General features: G+C 41.6%; 1 protein-coding gene across 4 annotated transcripts in view; it reads right to left on the minus strand.

The window, feature by feature from the left end:
• LOC124607120 (heterochromatin protein 1-like) overlaps positions 1 to 17,281 on the minus strand; it is a 135,642-nt gene extending 118,361 nt beyond the window's left edge. For 2 of the 4 annotated variants that reach the window (XM_047139326.1, XM_047139323.1), the window contains exon 1: positions 16,907 to 17,269. In XM_047139326.1, the coding sequence (XP_046995282.1) occupies positions 16,907 to 17,155 (249 nt within the window). In that variant the 5' untranslated portion in view covers positions 17,156 to 17,269. Of the gene's footprint in view, positions 1 to 16,906 lie in introns of all 4 variants that reach the window. The other 2 variants (XM_047139325.1, XM_047139322.1) reach the window with 2 other exon arrangements.
• Positions 17,282 to 17,525: the final 244 nt, after the last annotated feature.

Consider the following 17,525-nt stretch of genomic DNA (forward strand, 5'->3'; position numbering starts at 1 on the left):
AGCAAAACATCCTGGTTTTGCCGATGTGGTCGAACACGACTCAGTCGAGCTTTAAGCTTCTTCAGTGTTGTCACATGTGCATCAGAATTTATGGTGGTTCCACTTGGCATGATGTCTACAAGCAATAGTTCTTTGGAATCTAAGAACACCGTAGCCATAACTTTTCCAGCAGAAGGTGTGGTTTTGAATTTTTTTTCTTGGGTGAATTTGCATGATGCTACTCCATTGATTGCCCTTTGTCTCTGGTGAAAAATGGAGCCATGTTTCATCACCTGTCACAATTCTCCCAAGAAATTCATCTCCACCATTCTCGTACTGTTCCAAAAGTTCGATGCATACCAATTTTCTTGTTTCTTTGTGAGCCACTGTCAACATCCTGGGAACCCACCTGGCACAAACCTTTTTTAACGCCAACACTTTCAGTATTCTGCAAACACTTCCTTCCTCCATCCCAACGTAGTGTGACAATTCGTTCACTGTGATGCGCCTGTCAGCAGTCACCAATTCATTAACTCTCGCACATTGTCTGGAGTGTGTGCAGTACAAGGCCTGCCGCTGCGAGGACAATCCTCGATATTGCCATGCCCGCTTTCATCACATAACCTGCTTGCCCACCGACTAACTGTACTACAATTGACAGCAGCATCTCCATACACCTTTTTCAACCTCTTGTGGATGTTTCCCACTGTCTCGTTTTCACAGGACAGGGATTCTATGACAGCACGTTGCTTCTGACAAATGTCAAGTGTAGCAGCCATCTTGAAGACATGCTGTGACAGCGCCACTCACGCGAACAGGTTGAACTAAATTTGAAAACAAGCAGGAATGATGTATCTACACACTGTAAAACTTTCACACATGCAGAATGAAAACTGTATTTTTAGAAAAATAGTGTTCATTTCTTTTGGCGTGACCCTTGAATGTGTGTAACCAAAAAGCAATCTCAGAATATGTCACAATGCTCAACGCGCTAGGACTGTGAGCTTACAAACAACTGACTCGTGAAGACAAGCTACATGCAAGCTAGATGCTTCTCTCATATTGTTGCTAACTCTTATGTTAGTCCCCTCTCAATATCACCAACTCTTATGTCAATGTGCCGCGAGAACTTGCTATGTCGTATAGTGTACTGTGAACAAAATAATGTCTAGGCCCACTGGTGTAGCTGATCCAGCTTATGCAATGTTGAAGGCCATGCTGAGTCACATGCGAGACTCCCATAATCAAGATGGGATTATGTGCAAGGTTTTACGTGTATCCCGCAATTACTACCCCCCCCCCTTTTTCGTCCAACTTTGCTTCAAATTACTCTTATGAAAATCGCTCAGGAACTTTTTTTATTATTTCACTTAAGAGAGCACAGAAAGTTGTTCAAGGTGTCCAGTTTTCTTCCTCTCAAGAAAATATTACCAGAGATATTATGTCTCAAATTTGACCAAAAGCTCAGAGGGACACTGCTGACAGCTGCTCTATGGGGTCAAACAAATGACAGTATCTCCCAAAGCACTGAATTAATGATCAAGAAATTTTACCAATGTTCACTGAGAAGATCTGCAATTGTTAATACAAAATTTCAACAAAATTCCATGACAGTTATGTGGGAACCTCTAGATCACTTGGCATTAAATAACCTAAAGCCACAGAAGTGGAGAGCAGTCTCCAGTGGGTGTTACAGATACTGTTAAGAATATTAATGTTTCACCAGCACATTCACTTAAGTTGGTAAAGATGGGGAAGCCACGTCAATTGGGTCGAAGATCAGCCCCTGAAAGCAATATGACTCCACCACATTGTGCAATTGGTTGTTGAGCTAGCATTTGGTTTATGGATAGACAGTATAACAGTTAAGATAAGTGCATGCCACGTCCTGGTGACTGAAAACTGGAAGATGTGTGAATGCCCAGGACTGCACCTTTTGTAGCCTGCAGTTAGCATTCAGCAACACCCACAGTGGAGGAGCAATAGCAAATACAAAAACTGTCAGCAAACAGGGAGGGTGACACTGTAGACGCCTCAGCTGCAACTAGAAACCTCAGCTGCAACTAGAAAAAGATGCACACTCAATACAGAGCCTTGCAGAACCAAACTCTCTTGTATATGGGGGATAATGTGAGTAGCACCAACTTGAACACAGTAAGTACTGTGCGACACGAAGTTCCAGACAAAAACTGGGAGCAGGCCCCAGAGACACCAATCATGTAGGGTAATGAGAAGGTGATGACACCACATTGTGTGTTAAGTCTTTTCCAAGTCAAAGAAGGCAGTGGGGGGGGGGGGGCGTTGACGCAGGGCGAAAACTGTTCAGTTAGCAGATTAAATTGTCAGCAGGAGAACAGCCTTGGTGAAAACTGCCCCGGGACAGAGCCAAAAGACCCCAAGACTCAAGGTAACAACACAGCCACCACCTCGTCATACATCTGAGTGATTAGAAGATGACAATTAGTGAGACTAATTAGGTGATAGCTGTCCATCTTAAGAGACTGTTTACCTTGTTTCAGTACCGGAACTATTAATCTTTCTCGCCACTGAGGTGAGAACTCACACTTGCTCCAGATACAGGTGGCAAGTGTGTGATGTTGGCAATCCATCTATAGAAATTTGAGCTTTGGCTGTGGATGTAGTATGGCCATGGAGCCGTGCCAGGACAAAGGGCTAGGGCACAGAGGAATTACCACTCACTGCACGGGTATTATTTGGTTCCAGATGGCGTATACTGAAAAGTGACTGAATGCGCTGTGCCCACTGTTTCAGGACCCGGAATGCAGGCTGTTAATTTTCAGACACACAGGCTCGGGCACATGCTAAGCAAAATGTTCAGTGACAGCATCTGAGTCAGTGTACAAAACACCATGCAGGGAGACAACAACAGCCCATGTGGGGACTGGTGTTCGCAGAGGTGACAAAACCTTTGCCCATACCTGTGAAGGAGAAGTATCCTGTCCAATAGTAGAAACATACTGTTCCCAGTGGTGTTATTTCTGTGCAGGGCACGGGGTCATTTAAACACAACGAGGAGCTCTATGGACTGATAGACACAGCAAAAGATATCCTTCAGGGTACTGTCTTCCAATTGGGGAGGGGAGGGGGGAATCTTGAAGAATAGGAGAGTGCTAAGTTTGCTCTGCTGCTGGCAGACTGGCTGTGGTTGTGCTCTGAACAACTGCACTGACACCACCAGATGGCAGGGAGCTTAGGGCGGTGGAAGACGCAAAAGCACCCGAGTCAGAATTGTTGAGAGCCTATCGGGGTGGTCATCCAGGTGAGTGACACTGAGGAAGGGGTGGAATGATCAGAAAATGACCACTGTCACACAGGTCTGATTGTTTCACTTGTGTACTAAAAGCAGTGAATTTACTTTCACCAGAAAAAAATAAACAAATTTATCAAAACATGTCTGGTGTTTCATACATGGCATTAGTGACAGTATGTTTGTCATATGACAGTAATCTCTTACCGATGCATCTAATTGTACACCTGGTAAGTGAGCGAGATATGCCTCCTTGTCGGATCGGATTTAAGTGTTCGTATGAATGTGATCTCTCCCAAGGAATAGTTTTTCACATAAACTGCAACAAATGACTGCAATAGTTTCACAGTCACAGTTTTTCTGTGCTCTGTCAAAACATATGTTTCTAATATTTTTGAAGCTGCATTCCATTTCTAAAAATGACAAGCCTTCTCAGTTGTAACGGATGAGTAAGCATTGGCAGATCAAGATGTTAGAGTTTGTATTCTACAGTGAGTCGTCATACCTCCCATCGCGAACAAACTTTATGGACGAAAAGTTCAAAGTTCATCGATATTAAGCTGCCTATTCATGAACCCCATCAATTGAGCCTGCTCCATTTTGTCAGCCGTTGCAATTGACGGGCACTCTGCTTCCTGGTTGTCCAGCCAGTTTTGAACTTCTATACTGTGATACTTTACTAACCTTGTACTGTGGTAATAGTCTATGACGAATTTCAGCCCCTTTCAATCGTTCTGACAAAAGAAACATTATCACTGCCCTTTGTTCTTGCTTTGAGCCAACTGCTAGCGAAGCGGACATGTTTATGCTCTGCCACTGCTGGCTCACTTCTGTTACGATGATGCTCAAGTGAGGCACAAATTGCCACCATAGCACCAACTGCAAGCATACATTTGTGAAACGCACTATGACTACTGGAAAAGTCCAGATAATTTTTTGCTTACCCTCATAGATAAAGCCCTCAGAAACATAAGGTTCCAGCCAACACAACAACAACCCATCTTAAAGGTACCATGCACTATATGTATGCCAGATGTTCTTTAAGTTAAAAAGTGTGGGGTCCTCTGGATTAACCAGTTCTCTTGCTGATACTACGACCTTGTCATTTCAAATTTACCTTAAATTTGTTCCATAAAATTTCGGGCGTGCAGCTGCATAAATTCAGTTTCTTCTTCTAATTTTTTTGCTGGATACAGTCCAGCCATCTTTAGAGTGAGCCGAGGTGGCTAATGCTTCAGCACTTGATCCATCCTTTTAAATTCTAGGACCGAAGCACTACTTATGAAGCCAAAGATACACAACCCGCCATAGATGTTGATAGGTGGCGAAGAGTTGTTACATATGCATGGAAATTAACTCTATGGCTGCACAGTCCATCCATATCACGGAGAGCTGTACCGTCGCGATGTCTTTGTGATTTAATTACACAAGTTACCAGATTCCATGATTTGTCCAAGCTGAAGCTGCTACCTCTATTAATTAAATTTGTCGCCGAGCGAATTTCAATTGCTTCATTCACTACTGAGTCCCAGAAAGATGAAGTCTAGGATAAAATTTCAACATTATCATACACCATAGAGTGTCCAGTGTAAATACAGTGCTTTGCCACCGCAGATTTATTAGGTTGTAAGAGCTGGGTGTACCTGTGGTGCTCTGTGCTTCTCTCCTGGACTGTAAGCGTCATCTGACCGATGTATTCACGGCCACACTAACAGAGGATCTTATAAACCCCAGATTTCTGAAGCACCAAATCATCTTTAACAGAACCCAGGAGTGCTGTAGTCTTTGGTGGAGGGCGAAAAATCACTTGCAGGAAAGCTATGGATTTAAAGCTTTCCGTGTCTTCTTCCACATTTCTTGTGCCCACTGTTGATTTCATTTGTAGTGCCTTACGTATCTGCTGTGGAGAGTAACCGTGGCTCTCAAATGAAATCAACAGTGGGCACAAGAAAAGCGGAAGAAGACACGGAAAGTTTTAAATCCATGGCTTTCCTGCCATACGTGGGAAGCCTTTCATCAGAAACAGGACGGATCCTCAGGAAACATCACGTGACAGTAATTTTTCGCCTTCCACCAAAGACTGCAACACTCCTGGGTTCTGTTAAAGATGATTTGGTGCTCCGGAAGCCTGGAGTTTATAAGATCCCCTGCGAGTGTGGCCATTCATACATCAAACAGATGACACATACAGTTTAGGAGAGAGGCACAAAACACCGCAGGTACACCTGACTCTTACAACCTAATATATCCGTGGTGGCAGAGCACTATTTGCATTGGGCACTCTATGGTGTATGATGATGTCAAAATTTTATCCTAGACTTCATCTTTCTGGGACTCAGTAGGGAAAGAAGCAATTGAAATTTGGTTGGCGACAAATTTAATTAAGAGAGATAGCATGGAATCCGGATATTTCTGTAATTAAATCACAAAGACGTCGCAACGGTACAGCTCTTCGTGACACATCAATATCACCACGTGGATCGACTGTGCAGCCGTAGATTTAATTTCCATGCATATGTTACACCTCTTTGCCAGCTATCAACATCTATGGTGCCTTGTGTATCTTTGGACACATACGCAGTGGTTCAGTCAGCTAGTTTAAAAGGACGAAGCAAGTGCTGGAGTGTTAGTTACCTCAGCTCACTCTGAAGATGGCTGGACGGTATTCAGCCGAAATATTAGAAGAAGAAACTGAATTTATGTGGCTGCACACCCAATATTTTATGGAACAGTCTTTACACCGCGAAAACGTGAAGACGCATACCTTAAATTTGTCTCAAATCCTTCAACTAAATCTTGCAACATTTTTTCTCAAGAACATTGAAGTATCTGCTCGAAACCTGGGCCAACTCACTATCTCAGAAATGTACAAGCAGATCCATCTGCTGGTTTTGGCTCACCTCTTTCAAATTCACATCAAATCCAATGTAGTTGAGTGAAAAATGTCCCCACGGTGCATGCAGTGCTCCAATTTACTTTTTACTTTTGAAGCTGCACTTTGGAGTTAATGTCATGTCAGGGAACACGTCCAGTAAGAGATTAAAAAGGCTGCCAATGTACCAAGAAGACTGGTGTCTCACAGTAACCATCAAACACAAACAGATATCTGCCTTTGTGCCTTCATCACAGTACCTTTCTGAGCATAATCTAGCATCATTGGCCAGCGTACAGATGTGGCTGCCTCAGGCTAGGACCTGGTTATGAAGACATGTCAGATCTGCATGATGCACTCCCTGTCTGTGCTGCAGAAGACTAAAAATACATGGAGACTAATTAGAAACATTACTTTTCTTCATTGAAATTGGTAATTATTGTCCAGTGCAATTACTGGGTAAAGGAAACGATCACAACTGTTCTTTCCATTGTCAGAATTGACTGTCAGCTAAGTGTTTCCATCAGTGGCAAACGGCACCGCAAGGGCTATGTCTGATGCAGCAGCAATGGAGATATGGCTGTTTGCATTGATTGGCATGGATACAGACGCTATAACCTTCCTAGCAGCCTCGAGCCCAGTGGTTTTCTTTCCCCATGTGCGAGTGGATAAGACCTACTCTCCCATATTGCTGAGGAAGAAGTTCGTTTTGCAGAGTGTGCTCCAAACAAACTGAATTTTTGAGGCCTGTATTCTGCAACCCAACAAAATTATGGATTCTCAGCCCAATGAGGGTTGAATGCATGATTCCATTTCTTTTACTGAACCTTTGAGTGTTAGACAGTATCACACCTAAACAAGTGCTCATGAAGACATAAAGCCACTAAAAATCTCTCAACCTAGGCTACTTTCTTTCCTATAAGTAACCTTCACCGCACCCTCTCACCTATGTGCCTTCCTGACTGGCTGCAAAGGAAAATAATAGTTTACTTGTGTGCATGTAACAAAGTAGGTTGTGGCAACTGAAACCCACAATACCATAGGAAATGTTTGCCAGTAATGAGAGAAATGATGAGAAGCGCTGCCCCACTGCCCTGCCCCCTATTTGTACAGTCCTACTCTCCCTCCAGCCATGTGTGTCTGACAGCTCCCATAGCAGGCATTAGCTCAACATTAATTCGAGCAATCGCCACACAGCAAAAGCCTAATGTGTGTTAGTGTTCTAATGCCACTATTTTATGTCTTCCACCGAAGCTCTATAACTAGCCCTACACATACCCAACAGTAATCAGATCAAAAGCTGTTCGCAGGCTACAATACTAATTTTCTGGTATACATCCAAAACAATGTACTGTATGTAAACCTTTCATATCCTACTAACCCTGATCAAAATAAATGGATTTGAGTAGGCCACGAATTCCCTAAAATGACACAGCATGTTAATAAACAAAGCAAAACTTACATCTGAAAAGATATAAATGCAAACCACACTGAACATTCTTCACAGTTCCTCACTTGTCACATTGCATCACACAAGCACAAAATCATAGCACAACAACAAACGAGGGAAGCTCGGCCAGGTTGCAGCGACTGATGTACAAGCTGTTCCATGTCAATAACAAACCTCAGCACAGCTCAGCTTGATCGGCCACAGCCAGTCCATTCTGACTGGCCGCTACACTCAGCGATGGGAGTAAATGGGGGATACCAAAACACCAGTGGTGGGCAGTTGCACAGCAACAAGCTGAGGTCGAACGGTGCAACAAATGTCTCTGCCCGAAGAAAAATTGGGTACAATACATTTTGCAGGGATTTTACATAAAATACAAAAATTCCCTGGGTTTTCCTAGTTTTCCAGGATGCTGGACAGCCCACAATATACTTATAAAGGGAAATGTTGTTTAAAAAAAAATGAAAAGTTCTTGCCCTATTTATATCAAATTTTTATACGATATTCCAGTAAATATTCGGACAGATGTAGGCTATATTTTTACAGGTTTTCTACCAAAATCAACTCTGAGATAGAAAATGCTGTACTGTGAAAATGTGTTATTTCATTTCCTTATTCGACGTAGTTTTTACTGTGATAGTAGGATATTTAAACAAATAGACAAATTATTTCTTCCATGTATATTGTATTTCCATACATATAATTTTAAACAAAAATTGTATACACAACAATGTGCTGTCGTGTTTCTTCCTCATAATCGGCCTTGAACAGAATATCTGTATATTAGGAAAGTTATCTTTATGGCTTGCAATTAGAACACTACTACGCAATCTTAATCGTACAAGGCTTTGTAATGCTACTGGTTCACAGATTAAAATTATGCAAAATACTCTTATCGAAGCTACTACCCTCAAAGATCCAGCATCTGGAAAGGTATATCTCGTACTCCACATACCAATGACCCCAACTGAGTTATCCATTCAGTTTAAATGCATCAAGGTTTTGTTTACAGCCTAAGTTGGACATCCCATTGTGTTGGAATTGATTCACAGCCAGAGTATTTTACCATGGTCAGTTAATGTGCTCTTTCACTAACTTGTTACAACATGGATTCTAAAAAATAAATCTATATTCTACAGTATTAGAAAAATCACATACACAACTAAAAATGCACTGTTTTCTCCCTCACAGTGAGTTCCAACTACAGCAGCAGGGCATTTAAACAATTACACAAATTTTTAAATTTTTCAGTTGGTCAATTGCAAGTTGCCCCTTCCTGAACTGACAGTTCAGGCAACCATTTCATACTCTTACCACACAGTATTTTTAAAAAGAGAGAGAGAGAGCACATTTCATATGGTTTATTATAATCTTGAGTTCCGTACCTTCAAAGTCACAAAGAGGAGCCAAAATTTAGATACCGACAAGTAATCTGAGAGCACTGTTGGATTCACCAGACAACCATAAATTTAAGTGTAGGGAATTATTTTCTATAGGTACTAGTATGGAAGTGGAACATGGGACAATAAACAGTTCAGACACACGGGATGATACACTTCTGATATACTGTGCTATTGAATAATGCTGGCCATTGTGTGTGTAGACCAGATAAATAATGAGATGGTATTAAATCGAACCGAGGAGAAAAGAAATTGATAACACAATTTCACTACAAGGCAGGATTCCACACATTCTGAGACATCAAGGAATCTTCAGTTAGGTAATGGGAAGTAAGAGTGAGACCAAGGCCTGATTACTGCAGGCACATTCAAATGGATATAGGTTACAGTAGTGATGCAGAGACGATGTGGCTTGTACAGGATAGACTATCATTGAGAGTTTTATCAAACCACTCTTTGGACTGAAGACAAAAACATCAATGATAGACTTATATTCTATCTCAACCTGAATGATGCAGCTTCACGTAGATTTCAGCGTAATGTGGAACAGTCTTCACGCCAAAATCTAACAGGAATGTGATCAGGCTATCCAGATTTTAGTTTTATGTGGTTTACTTGCATCACTGAAGACAAATGTTGGGGTAATTCCATTGAAAAAAAAAGGACATATGGTTGAAATTTCCTTCCCCATATTTCCTGTAAAGTGTGCTCCATTTGTGACAACCTCACTGCTGACTTCAAACCGCAATCTTCTTTTCATTCCTTCTTCTAACAAACATCCTTGAAAATACCACAAAACAGTTGTACGTAATCTGCTCTCCACCAACCTATCCTCACAATGAAAAAAACACTAGTATAGTCACAAAGGGGTGGGCAAACTACGAGATACCTGAAATTGCCATACATTTTAGCATGTGTCACAATGAAAATGCTTGCCAGAATGAAATGCTCAACAGGTACTACAAGCACAATATAACTTGACTTTTGAGAGAGCGAAGAAATTGATATACATAGTATTACTTCAGGTCAGTAGAGATTTGTTCCACCAGTTGCGGATCATTGCCAGATCACAACGTGCAATGCCTTAGCAGTGTAGCATTATAATAGGGCCATTCTGAACACAATGTACGTTCCAGTGTGCTGCGTGCCTTGTGAGAAGGCAGCAAGGCTCCTTCCCCCCCCCCCCCCCCCCCTAGTCGTCACAGCACATTGTTAAGCAGGATCTTATGCAATGACCCCACCCAAAACAACTACCAGGTTACATCGCGCATATAGTAGTAGATTATAAGGCCCTAATTTTACTTGAAGGCTCTCTGGTGCAGCACAATATTTTATTTTTTTGTAATTTTTGAGATAAGTTGGTAATCTTCCTGTGAAATTTGCTGCATCAACTCACTCCTAAGTATAGTAGCCAATATACGGATTGCAGGATGCATAGTTGAACCATCTAGTTACCGTGGTCACTCAAAGCTGTGACATTCCTCAGTCCAAATGTTATTCAAAGTTTGGCCAGCAATTTTTAACAAACAAAAAGCTTTAGTAATGCTTCTTTTTCTAAGAAAGTAAATCACTCCATGATTAGAAAAAACAAAGCCCTAGATATTACAGTTACTTAGTTTCAGATATATTTAAAAGTAAAGACAGTGAGAAACTTCTTCTTCTTCTTTTTTTTTTTTTTTTTTTTTTTTTTTTTTTTTTTTTTTTTTTTTTTTTTTTGGGGGGGGGGGGGGGGGGCAATAAATAAAAATAAAAAAATAAACTCCTTGCAGTTCTATATCCCAATATGAAACTTTGACCTCTTTTTTTCATGGGATTTTTGGGAATAGTCTTTTAAATGACAAGGAGTAATGAAGTAATGCGCATACATCTGGAAGCCACTGCGCCGTGAAGGAGCACTACTGTGAACTTCCGATACAGACGGCCATGACGAGTGTTTAAGCCCCGCTGCGCTACATTTGTGCTCAGTTATGTTATTACTGCTTGCATACTTTGCCTTACTTATTATATTTAGTGTATGTTATAGTGACTGGCATAAATGCCACAGTCTAATGAAGTTGTCCTAACATTCTTGGTTGTGTGTCCAAGTTACAACACAAGTGATGACAGGTGGAGGATTGTTCTCCATGTCGTTTCAGTCTCTGGTTGATCTGATGATGATGATTGGTTTCTGGGGCGCTCAACTGCGTGTTTATCAGTGCCTGTAGAATGTCTCAACCTTTTCTCAGTCCAATTTTGCCACTTTCCTGGATGATGATAAAATGATGAGGACAACACAAACACCCAGTCCTCTCAAGGCAGGTGAAAATCCCTGACCCTGCTGAGAATCAAACCCAGGACCCCGTACTCGGGAAGCGAGAACGCAACCGCGAGACCACGAGCTGCGGACTCTGGTTGGTCTGAAGGCGTTACTGACAAGATTTTACGCTGACTGGTCGATCAGTTAGGGGTTCTTATTGCAGCGATGCAGCATCTCAGTCAACATCTGGAGGCATCTGCCACAGTGCCATACAATCTAACCCTGGTATTGCAAACACCTATCTCTGTTTTAGCAGTTCCAGTCCATCTCAATCTACGTAGCCAGCTACGTTGCCCCTTGCACCTCCTGTTTTGCTTGACACTATTCAGATCATTTATCCTCTGTTGTCTCTGGGTTACAATGAGTCTGTCGAAGAATGGGAAGCCTACAAAAAAAAAAAAAAAAATGGTTGCAACATCACTTTCATGCATTCGGATTGCTTGATGTTAAACTATGCCATGCTTTCTTTTTGAACTGGTTATAGCCTTGTATGTACCAACTCCTTTGCCAATTGGCCCCCTTGCAGGATTAGTCTTCACTCTCTTCTCACTTTGTCACTGATGTACATAAGCAGTTGTATATGGACAAAATGCAATCATTGAGAGGGTCGTGAGTGGGCTCTTCAATGTGAATCCCTTCTCTCCAATGTCCTGACTACTATACAATGATTTGATGCTTTGAGGGCTGTGCATACTCAAATTTAATTGTGCTGCGAGGTTGCAGAAGTTCAACCCGCTTCCCCCCATCGTTTTTCAGACGGTTCACAGGGGGACAAAATGGTGGCAGCAATCCACGCACGAGCAAAACCCCACGATGGCTGGTCCAATTTATTACAGCAGCCATGCTCGCAGCAGCACAGAAAGCCAGGTAACAAACAATAAGTAAGTGCCCCACCCTTCCCACTTGTCTGGATGTTTTGTCACTCATGGTAGGCTGGATTTCCCTAAGTGGTGGGCCGTTTGCCACCAGTGCAACAAAACGAGTCACACTGCTCCTGTGTGTGGACTTGGGTTCTCCTCCTCTAGTGCCTGTCACGTACATTAGTCACCTAAAGGTACGTTTACACTGGGATACATGTATCGCGACATGTATGAGCGACATGTCAATTTGACATGTCGCGATACATCACCTCATACAAAAATTCACGGAACTTGTATGCGGACCCTCGAGCTCATACATGTCGCGTATACATTTTGTATATCGCTTTTTGGCCATATACGCGACATGTATGAGCGACATTTGAAGAACTCGCGCATGCGCAGTACTATCATTTCCTGTCGTCTTGTCGCCTGCCGCTTATTTTGACGATTAGCGCATGCGTAGTACCAGGCACTTTGGCGGCTGTTTGAGTTTTGGAGGTGCCGACTATCATTTCGACGTTAATGTATCTGCATAGAACATCAAAAAGAGCCATATGCAACATTATTCTTCGTGTTTGCGAGGCTATTGTGCAAGTTTTATTCCAAGAAGTGAAGTTTTATATGTATCAGAGTATGTAAAACATTCTATAATTTTTTCATGCATCTGGCACGTATATCAACTTTTTGCTATTATTCCGGCGGCCTCGCGTGATAATGTTGACAACGGATGCCGACAATCGTGTGTGAGACGTTGGCATTAGCAATCGCGCGACAATGCAAATGTTTTGTAATGAAATCTTCGTTTCAAGAGGAATCCCCAGTGGCCAAAAAACGGAGTGTTACTGCCAACTGATCCTCTGGTGGAATCGCTTCCCGAAAGTTTGTGTTGGTTTTGGACACAAGAGGAGCCACAAGTGATAACAAACCGCGGAAATCCTCCATACTCATCCTAACATAATTTCTAAAATATGCGCCATCCTTTAGCGTTAATTCGCGACAAACTCTCTCTGCCACCATCTACGCTTCCTCCGCCTTTTCTTCCTATCATCTTCCAAAAGAGCAAGTGTACCAGCACATAAAAATGTGAAATCTTCCAAATCGTCGTCGAAGCTATCGCACAGTGATACATATCAACCAGTGTGAACGCACGCTCATACATGTTATGAGGTTGATACTTGTCAACTCATACAAGTCGCGATACATGTCGCAAAGTCGCATATACATGTATCTCATACATGTGCCGATACAAATGGCAGTGTAAACGCACCTTAAGATAAACAAAGCATTCCGATATTAGGTAGTTTCTTGGCCCCAGTCACATAGAAATCTATGGTTCATCTGCTGACTATTCTGGTAGTGAATAATGAAAATGGACAATTTGGGTTTACTACTTCTGATGCAGTTGATCTCATCTCTGATCAACTCTACTCTTTGTGCTCTGACTTTTCCACCGTTTTCTGTGGGTTTGGGTTGTGTCACTAGTTTCAAAGCCCACACCACCATCGAACCTTCAGCCAGACCCCGTTTCTTTCGAGCTCGCCCGGAGCCGATGGCTCTTCACAACCAAGTCAATGCAGAGCTTGAGTGCCTCATGGCCTGCGGGGTCAACAAACCAATCGAATCCAACAGATGGGCTACCCTCTTAGTCATTATCAAGAAGCTGTCAGGATGGTTACTTGGTGATTTCAAAGTTTCTGCAAATGCTCAGTCTGTCATTGACATGTACCCTTTGCCGCGTCCTGACAAACGTTTTGCTAAGCTCACTGGTGGTTGGTGTTTTTCCAAGATCGATCTCTCCATATCTGCAGCTTCCGTTGATGTTGACTCTCAATGGCTCTTGGTTGTTAACATGCCTTTTAATGTGTATCAATACTTGCAGTTACTGTTAAGCACCGGTGTTTGGCTGTGCCACCTATCTTGATGATATTGTGGTCTCTGGCTCCTCCATTGCTGAACATCTCAATAACTTACGTATGCCCTTTTCGGTGATAGAGACCGTGGGGCAAAATGCAATTTGGAAAAGTGCTGCTTCTTCCAGTCTTCTATTGTTTATCTTGGTTTAAGGTTTCTAGTGCTGGAATGAAACCCATTCATCACAATGTCTCTGCTGTTGTGGCTCTTCCGCATCCGACATCAGTAAAGGAACTCTAGGTTATTTTTAAGGTAAGATTAGGTTGTTTCTAAGATAAGATTGCTTGCTATTATTAAGTTTTTATTGGGAGAAACCTCAGTTGCACAATTGTTACATGCCTTGCTGCATCATGGGACGTCTTTCCACTGGTCGCAGGCATCTGAAATGATATTTTCCAAACTGAGGTCTATAATATACAATCTGCATCTTGCCTCATAACCTACAACTGATTAACCATTTAGTGTTAGTAACAGAAGCATTCCAGCATTGGCTGGGAGCAGTGTTAGTCTATAAATATTGTGATGGCTCTTAACCGCCTGTTGCATATGCGTCGAGGACACTTAATTCGCCTCATACTAGATATTCAGAAATAGAGAGAGCAGGCCTCACCATTGTTTACGCCTTAAAGAAGTTCCACATTCTCCCATAAGGTGTAAATTTCATCTCATCATGGATCACAAGCCATTAGTTTCACTATTTAACTGCTCAGCATCATTGCCAGACAAAGCACCGCATTGCCTTCAACTTTGGACACTGTTCCTCTCTTGGTACAACTACGAGATTCACTTCGCCCCATGGCTAAACATGCAAATGCTGACATGCTCCGCTGTCTTCCAGCTGGTCCAGACCCAGTTTTTGATTGGAAGGAGTTACTGTTTCCACATTGATGAATGCACTCAAAAAACTGTCAACAGTTTTCCAATCATTAGCGCTCAGGTCACGCAGGCTAGTGCTGATCCGATCCGATTTTACAGAAAGTGATATATTGTGCACAATATGGCTGGCTTGAGGGCCTCCATCGCAGGCATCTGACCCCTTCCGTAACTACTGTGTGTTTTGGTGTCGTTTCTCTGTTGTGGATGGTGTTCTACTCTTTGATGCGGACTTTTCAGCTCCTTGCATAGTGGTTCCCTTGACTTTCTGTTTGGAGATCTTGCAGCTGCTGCACGCTAATCACTGCAAGGGTTTCATGCACCAAGGGATTAGCTTGTTGTCATGTTTTGTGGCCTGATTTGGATGATAATGTCACTCGTTTGGTTACAGCATGTTCTCAATGTGCCTCACAACAAGCCTACGTGGCATTTATTCTTCTCCACAAAAGAATTTGTGAATTTTTATAAGAAAGGGGTGAGCTGAATTATTTTTTTTATGAATGAGAAAACCACATATGTCTGAATCATGTAATTTCATTACCAGAAACTATCACAATACAAATGAAACAAACTGTTACACAAGGTAAATTATATTTCTTTGTTTATATACACAAATGCATTGAAAGCATTTGTCCTTCATAATGATGTTTCGTTTTTTACCTTTCAAGTGCAATAAATAAATAAATAAAATGAAAATAAATAATTCAGCAATTGCCATCCATTATTCATAGAGTTGCCCATATAGGGCCTCAAACATAGTTCTTTACCTTAAAATATCTCTGAAACCAAGTAAATGTAATGCCCAGGACTTACACCAGGATGTCTTCTTGGAGCTTTTGGTTTGAAACACCTCAATGGCTAGGAATTTTTTCCTCAAATTGTAGTGGCTATGGTACACAGAAAATTCAACTTTGAATCCTGTAATCTACAAGACTGTTGGTACCCTTAGCAACAAGTTTCAGGGTAGAACACACTAACAACTACAAAGGTGAACAAAAATTCTGAATGATGCAAAGTGTGTTATCGCCCCATCACTTGAACGAGTGGAACATCTCTAATATTAGGCTACAAATCAAGACCAAAAATTTGCATAGTTATGCTTAATAAGTATTGGAATCTATACACCAAATTTCAACAAAGTCGGCAAGGGAATTAGATCACTTGGCAAGGAACAACCCTTTTCACTGTTTCATATATTTGTACCATTGACTTGACTACCCAGCAGCAAATCTGTGTTACACTCTTTCTTCCACGGATGATACATACTGAAACACAAATCAGTAGCAAATTTTTAATTCTCTGTATTTACAGAAGTAGACAAATTTTTTCACCACTGGTAACTACTGCCGGCCAGAAACATCGTGGCTTAAGCGAATGTCAGTGTTGGATTTAGTTTTCTATCACTGGCTCAACAGGTTAGTCTACATATAGGGGTAACTAAATTTTTTTCCAACCCGCAATTTCAATCACCACCTTTGCCTTTAGACGGAAATCTTGGACTTTTATGTTCACCTTTCCGTGTATGAATAAACTCTCGCTATACTTGACGCCATTTGTGTTTAAGGTTAATTTCGAAAATGGTTTGATGTACTAAAGCGTAGGGAAATTTGACTACGGCGCACAAAACTTTTAATTTACTTTGACGTGTATTAACACTATGCTTACGAATTCCAAATTCAAGCTTGAAGTCAATGTTGAACAAAACTAGGTGAAGCAGATGAGTTGCTGAAAAAGAAATGTCTAATCCGGGAAATCAACAAACGCTGTTTTAGATGACGGTCTGAAAATTATACTCTTAACACGCCTGCTATTAAGGCTATGGTGACGACAGTAAAGAAATAAAATCTTTTGTACCTACAAATTACTCTCAATCGATTACACTGTTCTAAAACGAAACTCCTCCAAGTCATGTACAGCTGAGAGGCGCCATCCATGCCGGCAGCCATCACATTACAATATAGCCTACCATGTAATAATAATATCTCACGTCTGCTTACCTCATATTGTTCTTCTGAGGAATCACCATCCGCCGACTGCCCTTCTTTATGTTCGACGCTCTGGCTCTCGCTTTCTGTATCAGTTTCCTTTTGTTTACTAACGCCTGCCTTTCGGTTCCTCCCGCCTTTTGTATTTGTTGCCGCTTTGGGAGTACTGTCTTCTGTCGTAGTTACAGATTCTGCCTCTTGATTAGCATTTTCTTCCCTAAGTTTGCGTTGTCTTGCTCTTACTGCTGCCGCCCTCCGCATCGTATTAAAACAATTGCCTACAAACAAAAACTATTGTTCACCTCTTTAACCCGAAACTCCAAACACAAACTCAACACACGCCAAACAACTCCTCAGAACAAAGATCACGTGACACCAATAACCAATGGTGAAACTAGATGTCAAAATTTAATTTTGTGGCTCCAAAAGGGTCATTTAAGGTAAGTGTTGTGCAAATCAAGACCAGAAATGTTTATATGAAGTTGAACTAAGGAGTAAATATTTTATTTCACAAATGCCAGTAAAGCAGTGTGTTTGCACCGATTCATTGGCGCTACTCAGAAGTTATGGAGATTTTGTATGAAACTTCTAGAAACGTTATCTCTGTTGAGAAATCAGAAATGGAAGAAGA

This window comes from Schistocerca americana, chromosome 3 (assembly GCF_021461395.2).
Source record: "Schistocerca americana isolate TAMUIC-IGC-003095 chromosome 3, iqSchAmer2.1, whole genome shotgun sequence".
Taxonomy (NCBI): domain Eukaryota; kingdom Metazoa; phylum Arthropoda; class Insecta; order Orthoptera; family Acrididae; genus Schistocerca; species Schistocerca americana.